Below are 26395 nucleotides of genomic sequence, written 5' to 3'. Positions count from 1 at the left end.
GTGGCAGGGCTGACCGATCGAGAACAGCCTGCGGACGGATAGCTAGACGCAATAAAAACCAAGCCTCTCCCAGATAAAATGAATCCGACTCACCATGGAGGAAGGCGTGAGGCCAGGGCTCGTGCTGTCAACAGGCTACTGGGGATCGAAGAAGGTGTCGTCTTAACGGACGCATCTAAGAACAATGGGACGACCAGAGCGGTGGCGGTGGTGACAACCAGGAGCGAGATGCTGGCGAGCACATCGTTCCAAGTCAGAGACGTGGAAGAAGTGGAAGAACTGGCAATTGCCCTAGCCCCCACCCTTCCGGGCATTACCAAGGTGGTCACAGACTCGCAGCATGCGCACAAAAACTTCTAGCCGGACTGGGTGTTACAGCTGGTGCTTCGAGTACTGAAAGACAAAACACCTCCACAGCGCCAAGTTGAATTAGTATGGGTTCTGGCCTGTGGGTTCCGTCGACCACCAAGGACAAAAGGCTAGCGTGAAAGGGGGAGAGAATTGACCATCGACGTCTGCGTTTCATTGGACATCAAGTGGTGATGGTGGTGGTGGTCCAAAAAATGGCGCACACCGACTTAGGGGGATTAGCCAAGAAGAGTTTTTTCCATTGTAATCAATCATACAATGCAAAATAGTGGAGCAGAAGGAAGAATTTAGTCTTAGTTCGAGAGAGAGAGGAAAAAAATAAGAAATAACAACGGTGAGGAGAGTAGAAAAACTAGGTAAAAGTCAGCCTAATCTGAATATTTTTAGCACGGCAGACGAGCTGTCTCTGAAATGAAGAAGTGGATGGCGTTGCACACACCTTTATGGCATTGGCCAAGCTTAGTGTCCCCAAACGACAAAAGCACTGGTACAGTCAATGGGAGTCCAAGACGTCGCAGGGGAGCCTCCAGCAGCCTTCTCCGATTATTAGAAAATCAGCGGCAAAAACGGAAGAAATGTTCTTCGGATTCAATTTTGTGGCAAAAGTGGCACAAGGGGGGGGGGGGTATCAGATCTGCCCGATATAGTTACCGATTAAGTGGAGGCACACCACAGCGAAAAGAAGTCAGCGATACTTCGCACAAGCGAGTTTTGTAGACTTCTTTTCCAGCGGAACCTGAGATGTTCTTGAAAAGCCATGAGGATTGCGCAGAAGGACTACACACAAGGGAAGACAACAGGACGAGGAAACAACAAGACAATAGGACAACAGGAAGCTAACATGTTCAAGTTCAGGAGAAGTGTACAGCCCGTGATCAGAGGAATCTTGAGTCAACAGATATTGGCGATAACATGCCAGCAACATGCAAGCAAACGAGGGAAGCACCTTTACAATCGGTAAAGCCAAAGCTATTTTAGCTAACATGTCAGCGGTTTCATTGAGGGTTAACCCACAGTGGCTGGGTAGCCAAACGATCCGAATGGGTACGCAGGAATAAGAAGTTTTAAGAATAGGATTTAAAGTTTCTGAGGAGAGAGCGGTGCACACGAACAGGGAGTCGGTGAGTAACAGCACGGAAGAATGCGCCGAATCAAGTTTCAGGATTGCAAGAAGAAGGGCAAAAAATTCTGCATAAAAAAATGGGGATGAAATCTGGTAATCGCAATGAAAAAGACAAATTAAATGCTGGAGAGAAAATACCCACCCCAACCTTCTCATCTTTTTTCGAAGCGTCAGTTGCAATGACCACGTGGGATGGGTATGCGGACTGGTTAGCCAGGAGAATGTTAATGATTATGTTAGTCGGTGGAAACTTTTTTTCGGGAAAATATTATCGAACGAAATCCTTAGTACTGTGAATGGTAACTGCAAGGCTACCCCCTCCCTACTTCCTCCCCTAATAACCCCACCCATTCCCCTAGCCAGCGATGGGAGATCTTGCTCTCCAGCCCCGCCTTGAAGGATCAGCTTCGGCTGGTTGCTAGGGGCCAGGTGGCGAAGGTAGCATATGGAATCCTGTGAAGAGGGAGTCACTTTCATACAGCGGGTTTTGGGCTGACATGCTCTGGGATAAATTTTTTCCTCCTCCTCTTCCATCAACTGCTACTTCCTTCTAAATAAGCTCTCTCCATTCTCTTGACCGATTGCGATAATTTTGTACAACTGATAAAGTTTATGTAATTACTGCGGAATGAGGGTTCAAAAGGCCGTATTTATAATTACGTGGTTCCTGTATACCATAATGTGACGTACAGTCTTTGTCAAAATTTCCTAGGCCAAGCCGAAAGTGAGCAGGCCGTAAAAAATTCAATGTACAAGCTTCCGTCCCGACCGAGGGTGAAACGTTTTATGCCGAAAGCTAGAGAAAACACCTTTCTTTCTTACTGTTACAAAATAATCTTGTCACATTTAAACGTAAAGCTTATTCTTTGAATTCTTTGGGGTCCAGAAGGCTTAGGATTGGCCTAGAAAATTTTGACAAAGGGTGTTCGTGGAAAACACAAATAACGGTGAATCAGCGCATTTGCGCTCGTAGTGTTCAGCTACGAATCGCATCGATTTTCCCATACATTGTCGCTATGAAGCCGTTTGTTAATCGCCTAGTTCTTCACCGCAAAACAACTTTATTTCAGTTTTAACCACGACACGTTCTACCTGCCTGCCAGCCCAGAATACTATTTGAATCAAAAGTTGTATTTGTCGGCACCACAAAATTGTGTGAACTAGCCTCATGGCCTCACAAGTCAAGCGCGCGAAAACGGCTCGTAAACCCTTCCCCAGTTTTTTACAGCTTATTCGCCTGAAATTTATGTTAAAAATGGCGCGGCTCTTATTTCAAGGGAGCAGTCCTTCGTCCGGAGCGGAGATTTATGATGTCTTCATTGTAATGGAGCCACTAAAGAACAGACGTCGCCATCTGCTTTTTCAAATACGCCAAAAAATTAAAGCCCTTCCACTCAATGTGAAAGCTTTCGGAAGTTCAGAGCCGGGATTTGCCAAAATTGGCGGCAGCACTGTTATCCGCTCACTTCTGCAACCCCATGCATTTCAGATTTCCCGCCTTTGCAGTGCTCACGCACCCCTTCCTGAAATCGCGCGAGCGGGAGTTCTGTTCTTTTTTGTGCTTGCTTTAATTTCGCATGTTGGAGCTGTTTTGCGTCATTTCAAACACGTAATTGTTTTATTGCGCGGCTGGAGCCTTTCTGCGGCATTTTGAACGCGCCATTTTTTTCTTGCGCGGACGCTTTTTTCGCTTACTATCGTAAAAACCATCCCAATAAGCGTCCCTAACTAAATGAACAGGGGATCTGCCGGTTATATACACAGATTCTTCCTGAAATGTACCTGCAGTTTTCTTTGCGCTAAACAACGGGGAGATGTATATGACAAGCGCCAGTGGTTCGCGAGGTTCGAACGGTTATGACTATTTAAACCACGCGGTTTTCAAAGCCTCAGCGTGACCCCCTGACAACGGTACATCAGGCTCTACTTGGGTACGTTATCTCGCTGTGCCGCCTTATTCCGGCAGTCGCATCGACCGTTAGCGAGCTACGACGACAAGGCGAGTCCATATAGTGCTCTGCACTTAAAACAACCGCAAATCACTGCTGTGTGCACCGATTCGTGAGAAAGTCTATGAAGGATGGACGCGGAGCCCCGAAAGAGCAACTCTGCGTAACATCTTCAAGCAGGCTCAGTGCTTTCTAAACAAAACTGAAGACACGGTCGCCGATTATGGTCAAGGACCGTTAATAAACCTGGTACCGAGACAGCCCGCACCGCCAAAAAGAAAGTACAATGCTTCTCCTTCTGGTCAACAAGTTTAGGGGAAACCTCCAAGATGGAGTACGTTTCTGTGGAGGCAAAATTTGACCCTCACCACCTCAGAGCCTCACTCCCCCCTCTGACTCCTTCTCTCCAAACGTGCCTAGTGCCTTCCCTCTCAATAAAAGTCCTCCTCCTCCTCCTCCTCCTCCTCCTCATCCCACCAGAAATGGAGCCATACGACTACAAAGGAAAACTATACAGTTTTTTCAGACTTTTCAGTTGAAGAAAAACCGTCTGGTGTGAGAAAGCTGTATAGTTTCCTTTGTAGCCGTAGGGCTCCATTCCAGGCGGATGTTAGATTTCCCTACGCAAATGCTTATTCTTCTCAAAGACGGAAGCTCCTCTTTTTCGCCAGATAATAACGGCAAAAATTAGAGTAAATTTAAGGGCAGCATTAAAAACTTCCAAGAGCTGGAGTGACCGAAAATACACGATTAACATATTGAGAACGAGAACCACACGGCAAACAGAATCCGTGATTCGGGCCGCGGAAAGCACGTTACGCAATATCACTGATTCGTGCGCTCTTACTTTCGTCCGCGAACCTCGCAGACCATCAATACTCAGCGCTCTGTCCCTCTACTATTAATGAGGGAAATTCGCTGCTGGAGTAAAAAAAACCATCCTATTAGGTCACGCAACAGCGCAACCCACCCGAACCTTGCGAGGATCTGAGTGCGCTTCCCCATACATGCCTCTGGCTGTAACTTATACTTTCAGAAAAAAAGTGCCAAGTGCACGTAGCCTTTTTTCCTCGGACGTGGATTACATCAATCCTTCACCGCATACGCTGCAGGCTGTCCTGGTGGTGCGTAAATATCGCTTCATGTCTAAAAATTTGGTTGCAGGTTCTGATTATACTGGCAGTTCTTTATTGAAATCGTGCATAACAGGTAACTAGCGCGAAAGTAGTAAACGTTCCATAGCGCCGCAATCGGTATCACATTCGGTGAATTTTTCATGATGTTCTGCTGAGCACGAGGTCGCGGGTTCGATTCCCGGCCGCGGTGGCCGCTTTTCTGGTGGAGGCGAAAAGCAAAAACGCCCGTGTGTACGAGATTTTGGCGCACGTTAAAGATCCCCAGGTGGTAAAAATTAACCCGGAGCCCTCCACAACGGCGCGCCTCATCGCCTGCGCGGCGTCGGAGCGTTAAATCCCACAATCAATCTAATGAATTTCCGATGACCGTTGTAGGTGCCCATGCTCGCAATTGTGGGCGTACTTCATGATTTCGGCTGCTGTTTGTGCTCGCACTCGTACATCAGCACTTTACGGCTTTTAATGCGTGCATAGTGAGCGCCTGCCATTAGTGACAGTAAGTTCCTTTAAATACTGTATGTATACGCGGAGAACGCTTGCGATGGGTACATGCCTCACGTGCAGTGCTTTACCCGGAAGATAAAATGTTATCACTGCATTTGTTGCAGTAATAATATGAAGTTTTCCTTTTCCCTTTAACTCCCCCTCCCCCTCCCCCTCTCCAACTGCCTGAAAAGAGAGGGCAAGGGTGTGTAATGAGCAAAGCATTCACGTTCGAAATGTGAGCTTCTCCCTTTTTGCAGCCAAAATGGTCGGTCTCTATCTTTTCAGCGAAAAGCTATTCTTGTACAATACCCAGAAGCAGCCAGGCACCAGAGACATATTCGTTAAACAAGTATGACATTGATTGCGCCACCTTTATTTGTTTACTTTTTCTATTTTTGGTCTCGCAGCGGCGATGTTGTATACAAAATGGTTGTCTAGGCGACTGAACCAATCGAATGCCAACCATTCGAACTCATTCTCTTCTAATGCACGCACTTTTTTTTTCCTGGGGAGTTTCCGTTGAGCAGTTGCTATAGCCACACGCTGAACTGTACTTTTCCTTCAAAGCTGCTGGTCACACGCACTCATGACCGGTTAGCCAATGAGCGGAAGCGAATAAAATATGCAGCGGTCACTGGATCCGAGAGCGGCCTCACGGAATACGGTGAAACGTGCGCTCGCTACGCTACGCTTATAAATGGGAAATGTAATCGGTGCGGTGCAGCCGCAAGGCATGAGTAGCACGGCAATCAACTCACGTGACGTCGGTACTCTCGCTCTGGTGACAGCTATCCGTGACGCGCGCGAGGACCTCAACTTTTCTTCTCGCTTCATTTCCATCTCGTCACGTCAACCTTTACATTGCACGTTCACTTGTCTGCAAATCATCGCGTGGTTTTCAAATTCTCTACCCAGAGCAAATGTGCCTGTGTGGGCGTGCGTACGAGCGTGCGTGCGTGCGTGCGTGTGTGTGTGTGGAGAGAGAGAGAGAGAGAGAGAGAGAGAGAGAGAGAGAGAGAGAGAGAGAGAGAGAGAGAGAGAGAGAGAGAGAAGGAGAGAGAGAGAGAGAGAAGGAGAGAGAGAGAGAGAACTAGGATTGAGGCGCTCGTTGAGTTGAGGAACGCTAAAAACAAAAACTGACCTACCGTAACAAGTTCTCCCCTTCTTTGCGTGAAATTAAGAATTTTGGTGTGGTAGGAATAAAAGGAAATGGATAAATGTTTTTTTTTTTTTGCTCCAGATGGGATCAGAACCCACAACTTTCAGAGCGTCTCAACCAATGCAGCAATGACTAATCGCTGCGTCCAACAGAAAGAATTTGAGTAAAGACGAAACCCGACATACGATTCCGCTGTGGCCTCACAAAATGCAAACCTGCATGGTTAACGTCACCACCGGGCAATGTTACAGCGCCGACCACATCGTTCTAGTCAAATCGCAAGCTGGGTCGAACAATCGGCCTACCTGTCCCTTTGGCTGCACTTATTTCCCGTTCAGTGCATTGAGGCGATAGAGGCCCACCCACAGGTGTTTTTAATCGACCATGCTTGTCTTCAGCAATGCCACAGCGAAGACAATGTTGTTCAAGCTAAATCGACTGTAAAACCGCGTCGTTGGCCTTCTTGGACCGTTTCATCGCAGTGATTGGCCATTTAAGTGGGCTGTGGGAACAAGGCGACAGATGTATTTCTGTAAGGAATGAAGTGAAAACTTAAAAAAAAGAAAATTTTGATATCCTTCATATAATTCCAGTTTGAAATGCACCTGTGACATAAACCGCGATGGCGTCTCGGCATAGTACCTGGCTGTATTTTGATCTTCAGCTGTCATGCTTATCTTTCTATTTCTTTTTTTTTTTTGCTACTCGGTGTGTGTTTTCTTTTTTTGAGAAGCAGTAAAACAGTATACGCATGAAACCGTTCCGAGTATATTCCCGTCTGTCTTCTGAGGCTGTCGTCGTTCCCTCCACAGATGGCAGCCCACGTGCAGCCTGTAGGAGTGACTGAGCGAGTACTGAGCCGCGGCACCAGCGAGGCTCACTTTCCGTCACTAACCCGCAATCGTTGCAGAATTTGGAGACTCTCGTGACACGTCAAAAGCTCTTCCCCCTCGAGGGAAAGTTGACACCCAGTTGACTGACACGCTTGCTGGCCCGAGGCCTAATTCTGGATATGCCTCCGTGTCGACCCGCGCCTTTAATCGCACACGTATTAATAAAAAATCCCCAAGGAATACACAGGCACACGCAAACACACACGGATAACTAACGTTGGGACGTGCAGAGCGCTCCCTCAGCAGTCGGCCGTGCGTGGATTTCTGCGTAATCGTTCACCTGAAACTGACAGGAGCGCTCGAGTCATGGTTGGTCTCATGAATATGCTACGACAGGACCAATTCTTATGGCTGCTTTTCCTTCTAGTAAATCACTGAGTTAATTATGCCCTCTAGGCAGCAAAATACGCCAAAGTTTATGGAGAGAGGGGACGGGGTGAGGATATTTCAATAGCCAGAAGATAGGACTTGAAACGGTCGTCTAGGCACACAAGAAAAACTTTTTTGAATCAGGCGCGGAGGTGGGAGGAGCCAACGCCGAGTGGACAGGTGAAAAAGGCAGGAATCAGAGGGACTCCGTGTCAAACGCCAAAGGTAGGACACTTCACACCTTCAGATTTGTTTGAAGGGAAAACGCAAGGATTCGCATGGCTGAGCATAGATGTGTTACAGAAAAAGTCAGAGCAAAAAAAAAAAAAAAAAAAACTTCGGCGTTAACGAACGAGCGTTGATATGCCCATTGCATGAAAAATCCCGTAAATGCTGCACCCGCATGGTCGTAGTAGTACGCCCGCTCATCGCCAAACCTGCCACCCAGTGTCTGGCAGGCTCAACCACAATGTGCACAGACATTTGCGCACTAAGCAGCAAATCAATGCTCAAATCAATGCAGATTTAAGCTGTTATTTACCAAATTAGAAACGAACTTTTTTATTGAAATCTGTGTGCATGTAAGCTTGAAAGTAGACTTAGTCTAAGGAAGCGGATATAGAGAGGCAGGTAAAAAGTTTATTGTGCAGAAAGAAAAAAAGAAGGTGGCTGACCTTTTTAATTCAACATGGCCCTCGCTGCCGCTGCTCGTAACATCATTTATTTGCTTTTCTTGCAAAAAAAAATTGTTCCCATTTAAATAATTTTTCCTTGGCTGTCTGTTTTGTATACAGCAGCTCAAAATACGGTTTCTGCCTGTTTCGACGCTCTAGTTTATTTATACATTCCCACCACTAAAGCAAGAAGTTATGGTTAAATAAAAACGTAGTTTGCAAAAACAGTCCTAAACCATGCACTGCGATGGTAAAAGATATGCGGAAGACAGCGAAATGCAGGCGAATAGGTAAAATTTCCGAATTATAATAATTTTATCGGAACAGTATCCTTTAAACAAAAAATAATTGTAGGTGAAAATTGAGCAACACTACTTCACGCAACATACGCCCATATGGCGTCTCTCTGCTTGGCCCGTTAGGGAAATGAATATCTTTGCTGAAGTGCCACCCTTTGATGCTCTGTGCGGGTCTCTATCCGCTGTTACAGGCGGAAGTAAGTTGTAGCACTGCTGTCAGTGTTGAGCTGTAAAATTGGAGGCGCTTGAAAAGTTTTTGTAAATCAGTGCTTACTAAGATCTGTTTTCCTTGTCCAGTTTTTCGATTCGTGGAGGTCTTTTCTAAGAGTTTTAACACAAGCGGGAATCTAGCTGTCTTTGTTTATTATTGGAAGCATGTCTGGAGTGCTTATTTGGGATCTAAACGATCTATTTTTTTTTCTGACCTCGTACGGCTCAACATGCTTACCCCAAAATAGCCAAGGTGTTCCGGTCAAGGTGCTGCGCAGGAGCGCATCGTGTAGTGGAGCTCGCTCTCAAAAATTCCGCTCAAATAAAACTATCAACATTTGTAGATATTAGGTGGCCCTGTCGTTTGTGCTGCATTGAGTTTTTCGGCTTAAACAGCCATAATGCCCAATTTGTTGCTGAATTTCAGCCAAATTCTTCTTTCTTTCCTATATTTGCAATTTAACGTAAAGGTAACCCTTTTGCTGGGCAGGTTAGGATTATGGGCCTCGTGCACTGCAGTTCCAAATAAACACGTGACGCCACCTGGTAGCGGCGGCGGTTTTTTTTCCAACGAAGAAAATAAACATATACAGTAGTTCGCTACTGAGCTCAATTACAACACCAACAGGGATATTAGTATACAAGAAATCACCGCGTTTTGTTACGTTCGCAGTTGTTATTCCAATATAAATATTCCTCTTGTGCGGGAATATATGCTAAAACAAGTTAGGAAAGCGCCCCTTCTCTATTTCAAGCAAGCGGCACGGATCAGCTGCTTGCGACGCCGACGTGCCGGCGAAGAAGTAGTACCGGACAAGAAATAAATAAAAACAGCACAATAGGTGCATTCGCGTATGTGCCCGCCACTTGGCGTGGGATCGATGCGAAAAAATACCGTGTACACTACAAAACGAAACCAGGGATTTGTTTTTTTTTTTTTGTAGCTCGCCATATAGACTTCTGGTGTTAGTACAAGTGTGCAAGCACGTATATGTACGCTTCCATAGCACGTATAGTCATGCCGGCAAAATATAAACATAGCCTTAAAACGATAACACAAGGAACGTAAATGCTTACGTTACGCAGTGGCACAACAATAAAAGATGGACACACACCAGCCACAACTCGCATATACAGCCTTATTAAAATGACTCTCAAATATCTCAAACATATGGTCCTGTACAATTTTTAGTTTGCGTTTCTGCCGCAGTAGGTCCAAGGAAACGAGTTAAAGTGGAGCTTGCTGCGCAAAATATTTTTACTGGCACAGATAAGGTGCACGAGCACATGCAACTATACGTACGCTTGTATGTAGTTACAAGAACAATCACGTATAACTCTATCAGCTTTGAAACGATCTTCATTATTCCAAACGGCTTTTTTAAAGCAAAGCTTTCTAGCTCTACCAGACAACGGTTCTTTCCTGGCGTGCGGCACAACAAACTTCTAACGCGTCGAAGGTGGTGGCGGGGGGTTGAGGGTGGAGGTGGTGGCGGGGGGTTGAGGGTGGGTGGGAGCGAAGGGTTTCACTCACGGAGCACACTAGAGATGGCGCGGCGAACACACTAGAGATGGCGCGGCCTGCTCGCCGGTGGCGGCATCGGCGGTACGACTTTGTCGTCTGCTTTAGCGACGGTTGTTTTGGGCCTGTTTTGTGCAGCTTCGCGTCCATTTCGCGGTGCCTTCGCACGGCTTGATTAACTTGTTCGACAGCACCTCCAGGGTAACCCGCACCCGACGGAATTAAGTGGTCGTACGGCAAACATACGTTAAGGAATGGTTTGAAGGGCGGGAAAACAAACTGTAGACACCACATACAGACATCTGGGCGCCAGAGAAACGCTACCTTTTGCGCACTGCTTGCCACAAATGGAACTCCGTTTTCTAAATTGGTGATTACCAATTCCGTTATGTTTTAAGAGGTATTACAAAAGGCGAAAGTAGCAACTGGTTCTGATAAATAGCGATTATAAACGTTCCCTCAGCTTTCTCGCAATTCTCAAAATTACTAAACTAACTAGTTTAAATCGGTATAAATAAGAATCACTAAGCTCACATGCCGAATTGTTTCGGCGTCTGCACTTGTGTCACGCGGGGGTGTAGCTTCAAGCTAGTACATCAGGATGGCTAGGTTCCGCTGTCTCACATTTCGAAAGACGCTCCTCTCTGTTTTCTTTCTCCTGACTCACGGCCGGGCTACAGCGGCGGCGTCCGCCGCTCTAGCCCGGCCGTGGCCGACTCTGCTGCTGCGTTCGGGACGCCGCCCCCGCGAATTCCAGGTAACGGCTAGCAGAATCTCTGGTTGCACTGTTTGTGGAGCCACTAGTGTGAATTTAAGTGACGTCGCATGGGCAATTGCATCGGGTGTCGTTTAAAGCTTTGCTTTCCAACCACCTACCCAGAGTGGATTGGAGCCATTTTTTTTCTTTTGCAAACATGCAGGGAGGAAGGAATCACAGGTGGTCTCAATTAAAACAAGTAATTGTACTTCATTCATTATAAGGATTCATTACTTTTTCTACATAAACGAACAGCTTAGTAATGAGTGAAGTTAGCGATCACGTTAATTACATCGGCCGTGCGCCTATGCAGAGGCTCGTGCAACAAAAAATTCAGTGCCATTCCACTCTGTGAAGGTGGATGACCACCGGTGCTGTTTCTGGGTTACTGGTTGGCCACATACTCCCTCTCAAATCGCACCGTCACGCTGGGAAACGGTCAGCGGGATTGCAGCCACGCAGACGCCTTGCATTTTGCGCCTCGCTGTATTAGGGGCTTCGAATACGGGTATCGCGCTTACGTTTGTCGTCCGCGGCCTTGTTGTAGTCAGTGGTCTTCTTCCGCCGCGATCGCGCCCATTGCCTCCCATTTTTCCCTATGAATAGGCTCCACTCTACAACACCCAATGCCCGAAAGCCAGCTTACAAAGACCAAGCTTACACCGGCCTTCGTAAAGTCGCCTACACCTTTAAACACCAGCACAAATGTCTGACTGGGAATACATTTTTGTAGGGGCAATATACGCTAGCTTACAACGAAATAGGAAGCGCTGGAGGGGAACTGGTGAGCGAAGTGAAAGGGCGTGCCCGAGTGGGGAGGTGGGGAGATGTTTTCTCGCTCTACGCACGCAAAAAAAAAAAAAAAAAAGAACGGAGGAATTAGCCTATAACAGCTCCGCTGTAGAATCAAAGTATCCGGCCCGTCTACGGAGGTTGTCCAACTATCTTTTTATTGGCACCCAAACGAAGGCTGCATTAGTGCTATGATTAACGCGAGCTACACTGGCTTTCAGGCTCCTCCCAAACGAACGTTCTTAATTATATTCATGTCACTGCCCTTGAGTGCCCACTCAAAGAGCAACGCAGCCCATTCTTCGAGCAAGGCTTTCACTGCCGTGAGGTAGGATGCGGCTATAGTGTTGCGGAACCGATCAAAATATCATCTTTAAGATAATATGCTTATGCTTGTTTCTCCCGGGTAATAAGCCAATTTGTGTTTAAGTCGTTGGTCTTCAGTCGGCTCACTTTTTCCGAGCCGTTGAGCACCTATTTGGACGGTGAAAGCAATGTAGCCAATACCCGCATGCAGTTCGTTTTCGTTGTGTTCATGCGTTTCCTTGGGCCAACCATGATTTTGGCCGCACTTGACAAATTGATCAACGAGCATTTAAATCACAAGGCACCACAAACTCGCCGCCGAGCGAATCACAAAGCACGGAAGTCTTGCATATTGAGAGTGAGGGCATCCCTGAAGAAGTTGTCCTCACGACGCGGACAACCTAATGCGTGTGATGATGATGATGATGATGATTAGTGGCTCTCCCTTTGAATCGGGGCGTCGGTTGTCAGCAACCGACTTGCCTGTTTTATTACTCTTGCTTGCCCTACTCCTAGATAACCAAATAGGTTTGCTTCTTCTCCCACCATCTCCCCCTCATCCCTGTTTTAAGCTCTCTTCGCTCCCAACCCCCTTTTTTTCTCCCCCCGCTGTTCTAAATTCTCATCTGTCTGATTACTCCGCTTGCGTACCCATCCCTTCCCTACTTTTCCTCCACCACCACTCCAGTCGCCTCTTCGTTACCTCTATGGCCTTGAAGTTGAGGTTCCCCCTCGCCCCAAATCCCGAAGCCTCCGCCAGCGTCGTTTTCCCCTCACCCCGCGGTGGTCGTATCTCTGTGCAGCCCCTGCCAATATGGTCTATAGTTTCCCAATCACTGCCGCAGCATGCCCATGTTTCATCCTGCTGCCTGTAGATACCCGTGTGTGCCCGGGTTCTCAGGCACCCCGCCCGTGCTTCGAAGAGCAATGCACTGCCTCTCGTATTGCCATAGAATCCTTCCTTCTTAATTTCCAGTTTTTCTGTCCTATAAGTCTCCAGGGTTTTTTTCGCTTCCATTCTCTGTGCCCACTTTGGCGTCTCTGCTGCCTTTAGCTGCTTTTTAACTGTTGTGTAAACCCCACTTTCCCCTACCGACTTTCCGTACCGCTTGGTCAGCTGTCTGGTCCTCCGTCTCCACCGCGTGTCCATGCTCCTCATATACAGGTACTTAAACATCCTCGCGGCCAATTTTTCGTCCTCCATGTCACGAAGTCACTCCTCAAACTTTATTTTACTCTGCGCCTCCCTCGCCCCGAAAGACGACCAGCCCATATCGCCCTGTACCGCTTCATTTGTAGTTTTGCTGTGGGCCCCTATGGCCAATCTGCCTACCGCCCTCTGATTTACCTCCAGGCCCGCTTGGGTCTCTGGTTTCATCCACAGAACCGAATTTCCGAAAGTAAATCCTGGTACCATGACCCCTTTCCAGACTCTCGTTACCACCTCGTATTTGTTGTATCCCCAGAGGGCTCTATGCTTCATTACATCCGCGTTACGTCTTCCTTTCGTCTTAAGGTAAGCCTCATGCGTGTGCGTGTAATCTTCGCTGTCATTTAGCCATACTCCTAAATATTTATACTCCTTTACCAATGGTATTTCTACTTGTTGCACTGATACTGTTTTGTGCTTCGCGCCGTCGTTTAAGACCATGATCCCCGATTTTTCTGTGTTAAAGGATAGCCCTAGGTGCGTATATATCCATCAAGCCCTGCATACTTATCCGGTTGTCCGCCATCAACAATATGTCGACTGCATACATTAGACCTGGAACCCGTTGTTCCCCCACCTGCCCGTTTTCCATGTATGATAAGTCGAACACCAGCGTACTGTCTAGCTTTCTTTCTAACCCCGCCATGTAGATCATGAACAGCAGTGGGGAGAGAGGACATCATTGCTTCAAACCCTTGTAGGTGTATACCGGCCTATTGTATGTTATCCCCTCCCACACTATTTGCACTTGGTTCTCCCGGTATAGCTCCCTGAATAAGTTAATGAATTCTGCCCCCACTCCCTCGTCCTCCAGGATGCTCCATAGCAGCTCCCTGTCCACATTATCATACGCCGCTTTGATGTCTAGAAAGGCTAACCACAAAGGTCGGTTTTGCATCTTCGCCACCTTTATGCATTGGCTTACAACAAATAAGTTGTCGTCTAGTCTTCTGTCCCTTCAAAACCCCTTTTGAAGTTCCCCCAATATCCTATTTTCTTCTATCCAATCTATCTCCGGACATTCCGGCCTACCCGTCGCGGCATCTCTGTCGCTGCGAGGCCTCTTCATCCACCTTGCCGAACTTCTCCGTGATGATTTTGTGTACGTGTGCCAATGCTTCCTCTCCCTTGAGCATCTGCCCCTGCTCGTTTTCTATAGTACCGCCTTCTGTGGAACTCGTGCGTTTCCAATGCCTGCACATGGTTCCAAAACCTTTTCGGTGCGTCTCTACCCCTCCCTCGTATTTGCGCTACCCATCACTCCCTGTCCCCCTTTATATTCGCCTGCACTAATTGCTGCACTTCCTGTTTCATTTGCTTATATTAAAAGCACCCCTGGCGACAAGTGATGGCAGCAGCGCGATTTCGCTCGAGCCGGCGATAAGACGAGCATTAGTATATCGATATAGATCAGCCGAATGTGCCGTGCGAACCCTCGCTATCTGCGGCGCATCTACTCGACCGCGCTGGCATGCAATTTTGCCCAGTTTATACACCGCTCCAGTGCTCCATTTAACTTTTGGGGCCCTATTCTCGACTGCACAAATTGCCGGCATTTCGCCCATGTTTTTTTGCGTAAGCACGACGTAAGCAATCAGTGACGTGCTGCACCTATAGCTATGACGCCATGCAGTGTAATTTGACGAGTCACTCATAAAAATCGCTACCAAGGTATCAAATATTGTGCAAGAAAGATATAAAAACACTTGGCATGTACTCTAAAATAAAAGTTAAGACGGTAGCTAAGGCTGACAAAAAAAACACCTTTCTGGAGGTCAAATTTGGCGCCAACACCACAAGGCGATCGAGTAACGTTGATCCAAAAGCGAGCGAAAGGCGGATGTCGAGCTAAAGAACATCACACAATTTTTTTACCGTATCTAATTATTTCTTTGAATCGCTTTTATTAACATAGCTGGGCTCTCTGCTTCAATGCAAGCTTTGTTACGTTATCACCTTCCCTGCCGCCACCGCCGCCACGCCATCGTCTGCTGCTATGTTACAAGTTTATGGCGTGATCACAGAAAAAGACGGCCGCACCATCGCTTCTATGACATAAGAGCAGCGAAGCGCGGAGCGCACCGCCAAGCGCACCGATGTCGCCGATTCACTCATTCGTCAAGCTCGACTGCAATCAGCGCTGTAATGAACCAAATAGTCACTTTTCTTTGTTATTTTTCTCTTGAGTTCGATCATGTGACCCAACAGCTTACTTGGAGAAGTATGGACAAATGCCATGCATTCGGTTCTCTTTGTCATGGAGAGGCTTGTACTGCCCTCTTATGTTGCGGTTACGCCAAACAAATAATTTTTATTTTATTGCCAAACATAGAAGCAAAATACTGCATGTTATTCGTACGTTCCATGATCGCTTACTTGGAAGCAGTTGAAACTATAATTTGTTTCGGTAGGAAACATGCTTTAAACAGCGCGCATGCGAAACTGCGCCTGCTGCAAATTGCCGCACATTTCGCGGCGCCGTAAGCCGGGGCAATTTTTTGCCCTATTTTGCTTGTATTTTGCGTCAAAAACAGCCGCCATTTTCAAGCTGTTACGTAGCATTACGTCACTTTTACGCAGCCTGAAGTTGCCAATGCATGACGTAATCGTTCCCGCCAACTGTTTAAATTACGTCACGCCTTCTCAGCCAATCACAGAGGGGGTGTGTATTACAAGCAGTATTGTTGTTGAATAGCAAAGACAGGCTTACGTTGTCATGACCGCTGCATTTAGTCTGGTTTTTCATTGCCGGCCAAGAATTATGCGCCTTTAGTAACGAGAAATAAGGCAAACTTTAGAACTGGTGTCCGTAAACGACATGAAACGTCAAAATGACGACAGCACACACAACCGCTTTGTCAACCGGAAGCACGTGACCAAAATTGAAAGCCAATCAGAAAAGACTTCCGGAAAATTGCCTGAATTGCCGGCAATTTGTGCAGTCGAGAATAGGGCCCTTGGATCTCCTTACCTGTTATCACTTGAGAAACCGGTTAGGAATCCGGGCTCGTAATCGTGCTTAATGAGATATGGCTACCCATTACCTCGAAAATATAATTAAATTATTTTAGAAGACTGAAAATTACTGCACAAGTAGCCGCGTTATTTAAGTGCAAATCCGTTGTTTGCGAACCCTTCCAGACAAAAAGCCGCTAATGCTCTGCATCATGCGGAACATTTGTGGCAACATGCGAAGATAAGCGATTTCACAGGACGTTCGAGCAGCGACGCATAGCTACCGCTGCAAGAAAAGCGCCACGTCAGTGTGGTCTGTAAAGATGTTGCGTAGCTATAATTGATAGATTGTAGTGTTTAACGCGCCGACGCAACGCAGGCGATAAGGCGCGCCGTACTGGAGGGCTCCGAATTAATTTAGACCACGTGGGAATCTTTAAAGTGCGCCGAAATCTCGTACGCACGGGCGTTTTTGCTTTTCGCCTCCATCATAAAAGTGGCTGCCGCGGCCGGGAATCGAACCCGCGTCCTCGTACACGCTCAGCAGCACAACGCTTTAGCCACTGAGCCACCGCGCAGGGTGCGTAGCTGTAATTAACGACGTGCTACAGGTATAAGGCACGTCGTAAAGCTGCTCAATGGGCCTAATGATGGCAATAACCGCAGGGGCGTTTGAATACCTGTATTTGATGCCCTCGAAAATGGCATTCCTGTTCAAAGCGTACCGAAGCAGAATGAGAATGTGCTCTTCATCCATTCAGGCCATAAATGAGACCGTGAACATTGTCCACTAGTTCCACATTCCCAGAAGCTATTCCCCTCAGACCTAACTAAAACTAGACAGGTCAAAACAAAACAAAAACAGCATTCACCACCTCGTGTAAGCGAACAAAGCTTGGCTGGCAAAGCCATTTAAAGATTGAGCACGCGTTATTTCCCAGCTCTTACGTTTAAAATTTTTTCTTGGTACCTTCAGGTATACGGAGCAATGTTGTTATCATTTCACACTGCAACAGGAGAACATGCCATTGTTATTTCATTCTCAAAAGAGCCTTCAGTGGAGAAGGAGCGAAGCACACGTAAACCAATCCATAACGCTAAATTTATTTCTAGCGGCCACAGACTACAGGCCCGGCTACGATATAAGACGATTAGATTTTTGTTCATCTACAAGAATGTCCCTTTTGGTTTCGCTCTGCATGCCTGGGAGAAAAAAAAAAGGTTTTCCGCGCTGAAACTACAAACTGGCCGTAATCAATTAAGCCGTAGTTTAATACTAGGGAATAATTCAGACAGCCTAAGTAATTTCAAAGTGCGATGCGATGTTGCACTCACGGGCGTTTTTGTTTTAGAAACGCAGCCGCCGTTCCCGTTCACGCTCGATGAACACGCTTCTAACGTTCACTGGAACATGATGATTGATTCGAAGCGGTCAGGTTATGGCTGCGGGCCTCCAAAACAGGATTGTCCCTTAAAAAAAAGGGGGGGGGAGGGGGGGGGGGAACGGCAGACCCCCGTAAAGCCTGATAAACAATTCATCGTTCGGCTTTTGCGTAACTTTTTTATAAAAACACTGAAGGGAATTATGCTTGCAGTGTCCTAAATATTCTAAAGGAGGGCAACGCGGTTGACATTTTTATTCACAGTTGAAACCCACGCACGGAACTTCAATAGCGAGGTGGCTTGCTAAGTGTCGCAGATAAACTCGGAAAACAAGAATTGGGGTGGGTGATAAAATACATGGAGGAGGAAGAGGGGGGGGGGGGATGATCGTCCTAAAGATGCGTAAAAATAATGCAGGACATTCGCTCTGCGTGAACATAATCACGGCAGGAAATTCCTTTGAATGATTGCTCAACCATTTAAGAATCGCCAGAATCAATTACGGAGGCCAACAAACAGCATTAACAAAATCGCTACCTGGGCTAGGTTCACTGAGATGTCAAAAGCCTCCAGACAACAACAACAACAAAAAGGCGTTTGCATCCCTCTGTGTTACGGCTGGGAATAATACAAGGGTGGTTTGTGATAGACAGTATGGTGTCTTGGAACAACATCCTACAATTTTAAGCAACAAGAAATGTAGCCGAAACCGCTGTTATTTTGATTTGCGTGCGGATCGTGCAAAAAGGGTGCCACACCTCTACCAGATCCCCTAAGCAAAGACAGCCTCCTCGCACTAGGCGCCACGTCACACTTCCTACGTTGCTTGGATACAGCACGAAGTACCTCCGCCAGATCTTCGATTGTTAACCCTTTTCCTTTTCCTTGGCGGGTTCCATTTCTCACTAGCACCAAAACTATCTAGCTAGAACTTATTATTTCACGAGGCAGCGCCCCTGACAGAAAGGCCGAATGAACGACGCTGTTATACGAACAGGACACGCGCAGCAGCTTTTCTAATATCTTCTAGTTTATGGCTGCTGCAACCACGCACTTGTGGCTACATGTCGGCGCGTCAGGATTACGAAATGATACATGGACAGCCCGCGAGCCTGCATACGTTCTTCCTTTTCATTGGGAGCTTTTTGAGTGCACTCTGAAAACTCTTCATTGCACTGACAGGCGTTAGCTAGTGCATTTCAACGCCTTGCGGAGAATGAAGGTGTAAACAAATCCGCTCCTGCATTCTCAGCATGACGAATAGCGAGCGACAATGGTGAATAGCAATAAGGCGATAGCAGGGGGTTGACCGACCTTGCGCAAGCGGCCCTGCGTTGTTCCGTCACAGCTGACGTGGCACCGAGCAGCGCGTTTGCGGGGTACACTCGCTCTTGCTGGACGATCTATAAAACGTACACTAGGCCCATCAGACTTGTCCGAAAAGTCATATTGTTCCCTTTGCTAGCCGCATATTGCGGTAGCCCAGTTGTCGAAAGGGCGCGTTCAAAGCAAGCCCTTCATGTTTCTAACTCGTACTGCCATGATCTCCTGCCGAAGGTAATCGCGCCGAACTATTTCGCGCTTAAATGGCATGCGCCAGAAAGGATGTCATAGGTGACAGGGTGACTACTGAGAAGCTCTCCCGACTGGTGTCCATTGACATTTTGTTCTGAAAGGCCCCGACGGTCACGCGTGCATACACGTGCTGCGGCGGTCGGCACACTCACAATGTGGGGCAGGCTATCGCCAGGCGCGGTCCTTCCGCGTAGCGTCGTGTCCGCGTTCGCATCTCGGTTGTAGAAGGAGCCGCAGAAGGGGCACATGGCCCGCGCCCGCGACGACACCACCGAGATGCGGCACGCCGGGCAGCTGAGCGACACGCCGCCGGCCGCCCCGTAGGCGTCCATCGCGCCTCTGTGGGGCCCGGCGAGCCGACGCCGGTGTTGCTAGCAACGTACGTAGCCATGGAGACGCCCAGCGGGCTCCGGTCCTCCCGCGCTGGCCTCGGCTGCCGCAGCACGGGACGGCCGGCCCTCTCCTCCCAAACTTTCTCCGTGGCGCCCGCTCTTGGGAGAGTAGGAGAGAGGTGTGAGCCCAAGGACGCGGGTTCGATTCCCGCCCGCGGCAGCCGCTTTTCGCATGGAGATGAAAAGCAAAACCTCCCGTGGGTCGAGATTTCGATGCACGTTAAAGATCCCCAGGTGGTCAAAATTAATCCGGAGCCGTATACGGCACGCCTCGTAGCCCAGACGTAGCTTCGGCGCGTCAAGCCCCCAAAATTTGAAATTAGGCAAGAGGGGTACGCAGTGCACACTCCTTACCATGAACATTCGCATTAAATAAAATATGTGTCGGGTCTCTTTTTTTTTTTTTTTTAGCCCTTTCATTCTTCGTCGTTTTCCTCGTGAAAACGAAAAGAGTTCATGCTGCAGAGTGGTGCGGCTGATGCTCGAAACCCACGGAAGTGAAAGGTAGCACCATAGGATGTGGAATGGCAGAACCGCACTCATAAACATTGTTTCAAATGGACGCCACCAAGTTTTGTGGGAGTTCCGGTGTGTTGCCGTCTTAGGTTCTCTTTTACTGCGGCGTAAATCATTTAAGCTAAAAACACCTCTTTCATGTGCAGAAATTATTATTTCACCTCCTTGTATGTAAACTGCCCCAGGATATTTATGATTTTTTATAGGGAAAAGCAGGATTGAGTAATGATGTCTCCGTATGAGGACGCGACGCCATTTACGTAATAAGTATTCTATAAAGACTGAACTTCTTTTTCTTACCTCTAGACACTTGACACTGCTAAAGCTCCAAGTATGGAATTTTTCTGCAGTGAATATAATAATTCGTGACTGAAAGGGTTAGTTTCACTATGTCTCGGGTCTCTTTTTTTTTTTTTTTTGAGTTTCACATTTTTTTTCTCGAACAGAAAAAAAAAAGCCCTCTCGGCGGATAGTGTTACTGTCTCATGTCAAAAAGAAAGCGTGAAAAGACAACGCGTACACTCCGCCATAAGGATAAAAGGGAAAAAAATGATGGACACAAAAGCAAGGACGCAAGGTTTGTACAATCGAGCGCAAAAAATGGACAGGGACTGTGAAAGAACACGACACAAGTGCACTTCTATAACTGAGTTTATTGCACAGGCACTGTAATGCTCAGAGTGCACAAGACAGCTGTATCAGCGTGCCGTCTCATGCACCTATGGACCCGCCGCGGTGGCTCAGCGGCTATTGCGTTGTGCTGCTGAGCCCAAGGACGCGGGTTCGATTCAAGGGTTCAAGGACGCATAGCTTTTTTTTAAATAAGGCAGAAAGATAACGTGAATACAGGTGCCGCGCGAAGCGTCTTTCCTGGCTGACGCTGGATGGCGCTACTCGTCAGTACTTGGTGCGGCGGTGCCGCTTTTTGAGGAAGCGTGCAAGCTACGCAAGAGTGGTTGGTTCGACTCCAACATTCGCGGGACTCAAAAGGACAATATGTTTTTGTTCAACAAACCATCAATACTGATCATGGGTACCATGAAGGCACATTTTGATTAGTGGTCCGGAGCTGCAAAAGACGTGATTGTTCCGGAAAAGCACGACTGATTTGACCGAAACTGACGAAACCGCGCGGTACGTGGTAGCGTTGTATTCGATTGCTTCTATACCGCTATACATCACCGCTTCCTCGCCTGCTTCCGGTTTATGGTGATGCAAACAACAACTACAGCCGCTGTTTGCGTCCGGTTTGATCAGCGTTTGATTAGCGATTTATCAGCAATTCAGGAATTTTCCGGCACCAAATCAATGATAAACGGCTAGGGAAGGTCAGATTTTCGTTTGAAACAAACTTGCTGGTGGCCTTCAGTGTTCCTTTAAAGGAAACGAAGAAGCTTGCTGCTGGCATGACGCATTGTATAAACTCAAAGAAGAAATAGGTAATATTACGAACAACATGGATGAAATAATGAATGAATCGGAGATCGGAGAGGTTCCATTTTGAGTTGCACGCTAGCAGCGTTAGGCCAGGAGACAGTACTGCGAGGACTAACTTAGTTCAGGGTGTTCCACGAAGAAATAAGGACGAAGTGGAAAACGGCCATCAGTGGATGAAAGACGGGAAGCTACAGGGGACCACGGAACAAGCCCGATTTTACAAGGAATAGAGGAGATATCGTGCTATAAAAGCTAGCAAAATTATTCTCAGAACGCGTCAGGTCTTAAAAACCGCTAGTGTAAAAAAAATGCCAATAATTACAAGTCGCAAGAACGGGTATGCCCCAGATCTTAAGAGTTATCGACCCATTACCTCACTTTGTGTTCTATAGAACTTGTGTATCAAAGAAATAGCTAACCCTATAAGCAACATCCTAGAGTTTAAATGAGGGAGAAAACAGGCTGCATTTTAACAAAATGCTTACTCAACAGCGGATCGTATTGATGCCATCAACTTTGTGGAGTGTAATAAACCTATTTAAAATCCGTTTATAGATTGTATATATTACAAAAAAAAGTGTTTGATACAGCAGGCACTGGTGCAGTAATGGAAGCATTTGGAGAACAGGGAATAGAGGAGACCTGGGGCCGGATTCTCTAAAACGACGGGGTAGCGCCATGCAAATGCATGTGTTCTGGGGTTGGGGACGTCGCTTTGGGGTTCTCTGCAGGTAGAGTGAGCCGCAGAAAAGCGCTGTGGCAAGGGTGCGAAGCGACAAGTGAAACGACGGGGGGGGGGGGGGGGGGGGGGGCAGTGGGTGTCGCTTCGCGCCCTTGCCACAGCGCTTTTCTGCGGCTCACTCTACCTGCAGAGAACCCCAAAGCGACGTCCCCAACCCCAGAACACATGCCAGGGCCGTACCAAGCCATTTTTTTCGGGGGGGGGGGGGGGTGGGGGGTATGAATTTTGGGAAGGGGGTAGTTTTTCTGAAAGCAACAGTAAGTATTGCTTACGTGTTGCCTGGAAAAGATTTCGGGAAGGGTTCGAACCCCCAAATCCCTTTCTGGGTACGGCCCTGACACATGCATTTGCATGGCGCTACCCCGCCGTTTCAAAACGACGCCCCGTCGTTTTAGAGAATTCGGCCCCTGCATACTGCTCTTGAAGAACGTATAAAAGGCACGTACGGGGATGGTAATTCGTCAGAAGAAGCGTGAGAAGTTCTCTATCAGGTAGGGCGACAGAAAAAGAGACACCACATCCACGAAATTATTTACAAACTGCCCAGAGAGGTTATTTAGCCCAACCGATCGGCAGAAGGGAATGATACGAGTAAATGAAGAACATTTCAGTCACTTTAGTTTTTTTTTTTTTAGATTTGCAGATGACATCTTCTTATTCATTGCTCCTTGAGGAGACCTGGAAAAATTGCTTTAGTAATTGCTGTCAGACAGCTCAGAGGTACGGTTAAGAATAAATATCAAGAAATCGAAGACAATACTGCCCAGACATGCTAAAGCCTCCCTTTCAGCCCAGATGGAGAAATGCTAGAAAAGGTTGGCGAGCATAGCTACCTTGAACAAGTTGACCGTGCTAATCTAAGTCATGAGAAGGAAATCAGATGCAGTGCTAATATAGGCTGGGAAGCATTCGGAAAATACTCTTAAGAATTGAAAAGTAATCTACTCCTATCATTAAAAAGAAATGTATACTACGGACATACACTCCCTGCGATTACTTTTGTTGCAAAAACCAATACCTTATGTGACAGAAAAGTTAAATCACGCAGGGTCACAGTGAAAGCAAAAAAAAATTGCCTCGAAAGTGCGTGTGAAATACCATCTGCTTTAAAGCTTCCGCCTGCTCTAACAAAACCAATACAGGCACAGCAAGAACAAAAACAATTTCTTTTCATTGTATGGAATGTTTCGCCACCAGGCATGTTTAGTAACCTCCACCCTTAACCACGCCATCATCCTGCTTCCTGTGGATCCCCCTTTTAAGGTAAACCCAGAGTCTCCCGTTTGCAGTTGGGGGCAATTTTTCACCTGAGCAATATATTAGGCTGGATTTGCATACATTTTTGATCTCCCTGACACCAAAGCCTCGCGGCCCCGGGCGTCTTTTCAAGTGCGAGGTGTTCTATAGCGGTAAGCGTTCCTCAGCGCGGAAGTAGCGCAACTCAGAAGTAGCGAAAAATAACCAGCAGTGGTGCAACGCGAAGGAGACTGATCGAAGCTACTACTATTTATTTATTCATTTACCCTAAGGGCCCTTACGGGCGTTACATAGGGTAGGCAGTGAAAAAGAAAACACAATGCATCATTAAAAACAGCACCCCTCATGGTAATGCACACACAAACATATTCATGTCGAAATGCATAGTCGCAAAAAAAGTGTACATGTAAAGAGGCACAACAGTCAGTTCTCCAATTACAAAAATGACAGGGTTAAAAAGTACACAGGTGCAAAATGACACAAAAATTGAACATTGAACAAATCCATCAGGTTCAAAAATGACACAAACACTGAAAAATGATTTATACACTGAGGAATAACTGTAACTCCTTGAAGTGTGAGGCGGCAGCGGATCGCTAAGAAAACCACCTCAAACGGCAAGAGGACGAGGCCTTCGAGAACGCGGGCGGAAACAAAGCGCCTCATTTTAATTTGACATCAATGCATTTGCATTTAAAATCATTAAACATGTTTAGGCGTCATCGGACTGCTCTCGGACCGTGGGTTAGTTGGGATGCGGTACCCAGGCGGTCATAGTCACTGATTTTAATATGGGTGTGTCGGGACCAAAAAGGGAGTGATTTACGCGTTTCGTGTTGGGGGCGTTTGGCTTACTCTGCAATACCGCAATACCGATCCGGCCCAACCGACCACCCACCGGCGTACGTGCATCGATTCGGCTTTGCACAAGAACGGATCTGCGGTTGCCAGCATGCCCATCTGCGTGTTCCTTAACAACAATAAACCTACTGGGACCATCGTTACTAAGTGAAAAGGATTTCATAAATCCGCTGGTCAGCCAAAATCGCAGGGCGGCACGGCCTAGAGCGTTTTTCGCTCGTAACTCCCTAGAACATTTTGTTACCTTCCTCCTTCACTGCAACAACGCTCAGCTTGCCATGGAGCACCCTTTACAGGCGAAGCGTTTTTTGTTGCCAGTATGGGGCAATTTTTCGGGGGTAACCAACCTCTTAGAACATTTTGTAACCTTTGTCTTTCACCGCACCATCACTGTGCTTGCGGTGGAGCAACCTTTAAAGGCAAACCTTCCGTCTTCTGTTGCCTGCTTGGGGCAATTTTATCAGCGGAGTTTTGAAGAGAAGAGCACTTAAAGGAGCCATGAAGAGAAAGTACAACTTTGTTTAATTTGAAAGAACTAGGATTCAGTATCCCACTCAGCTACATTGCAGCCACAAAAGATGTTTTTTAACGAAAAAAAGCAAGAAGTATTTAAAAACTTTCAAATTTTGCGCCACAATGACGTGTTATGAGCAAGAATGACGTCATACGGGCCGACAATAAAACATAATTTTCAGTGCGTTAACTGCACGTTAGCATTCAAGTGATGCGGTCAAATGGAACTAGAGGCCCCATTACAGGCGTCCAGTCATGTGTCGTCACGACAGGTCAGTTAGACGGCAGCCAATCGCACAAACAAGGTTCCATGACGTCATAGAAAAGTTGCGGGAAATTGGCTAGGGGTCGCGACTGCTTCACACGCTTTCTTTAATATCTCCGTTATTTGTTCGAAGATTGCGGTGATATTGGTATCATTGTTATTGGGACTAAGCAGTCTTTCTAATAAGCCCAACTTGTATTTTGTCTTCATGGCTCCTTTAAGTCGCTCGCCTTGTCGTCGTAGCTCGCTCGCTAGACCCAAGTAAAGCAACAGGGCGTCCCGTGGTAACGCTGTCGTTCGCGGCGTACCCCAGAGGCTTCGAAAGCCAAGCGGTTTATATAGTCTAAGCGTTCGAAACTCGTGAAGCGCTGGCGCTTGTCCTACATCTCCAAGTTGTTTAGGGCAAAGAAAACTATAGGTACATTTGAGGCAAAATATACATAATTAAACGGCAGCCCCCGCTTTCATTTAGTTAGAAACGCTCATTGGGTTGGTTTTTATGATAGTAAGAGAAAAAAGCGGCCGTGCAAGAAAACAATGACGCGTTCGCAATGACGCAGAAACGCTCCACGCGCAATCAGAAAATGGCACGTTCGAAATGCCGCAGAAAGGCTCCAGCCACACACAAAAAAAAAAAATAAAAAATGGCGTGTTCGGAATGACCGAAAACCGCTCCAGCATACGAAATTAAAGCAAGCACAAAAATAGCAAAACTCCCGCTGCCGCAGTTTCAGGCAGGGGGCGCGCGAGCACTGCGAAGGCGGGAAATATGAATTGCACGGCGTGGTAGCAGTGAGCGGATAACAGCGGTACAGCCCATTATGACGAATCACTGCTCTGCAATTCCGACAGCTTTCACATTGAGTGGAACGGCTTTAATTTTTTTTAAGCTTAAGTTCCAGCCATGCCTGGTTTCACTCAAAAATCGACCCATCAAAGTTGGGAGGAGAAAAATGCTAGCCCAAGAAGTGCGAGGGAAAGTGGCCAGGAGCCAAGAAGCCGACGAAAAGGTGGGCGAAGTGCACGCCTGAAGAAAAAAACGCTTCCCGTGGCTGGAATCGAACGTGAGTCCCTCGCGCTATGAAACCGGCGTTTATCGGATCGCGCTATCATCGCATTCAGGGCGATCAGAATTTTAATTGGGTTCGTAGCGTGGGCGTTGGCTTCGCACTTTGGCGGTTTGGGATTTTGGACTTTAGAAGGGTGGATTGTGGACTTTGATTTGCCTCAGTTTGCCTGGAGAAA

The 26395-nt window shown here is 47.1% G+C and overlaps 1 protein-coding gene across 1 annotated transcript in view; it reads right to left on the bottom strand.

Annotated features, from left to right (window-relative positions):
• LOC144172272 (putative E3 ubiquitin-protein ligase HECTD2) overlaps nucleotides 1-19499 on the bottom strand; it is a 64747-nt gene extending 45248 nt beyond the window's left edge. The window contains exon 1 of the mRNA XM_077701025.1: nucleotides 19320-19499. Coding sequence (XP_077557151.1) covers nucleotides 19320-19499 — 180 coding nt within the window. The remainder of the gene's footprint in view (nucleotides 1-19319) is intronic.
• Between the last annotated feature and the right edge of the window lie 6896 nt (nucleotides 19500-26395).

Source organism: Haemaphysalis longicornis, unplaced genomic scaffold, assembly GCF_048455015.1.
Source record: "Haemaphysalis longicornis isolate Haplotype H1 unplaced genomic scaffold, Haemaphysalis longicornis Haplotype H1 scaffold_1, whole genome shotgun sequence".
NCBI classification, from domain to species: Eukaryota; Metazoa; Arthropoda; class Arachnida; order Ixodida; family Ixodidae; genus Haemaphysalis; species Haemaphysalis longicornis.
This window is presented reverse-complemented; position numbering and strand designations above follow the sequence as displayed.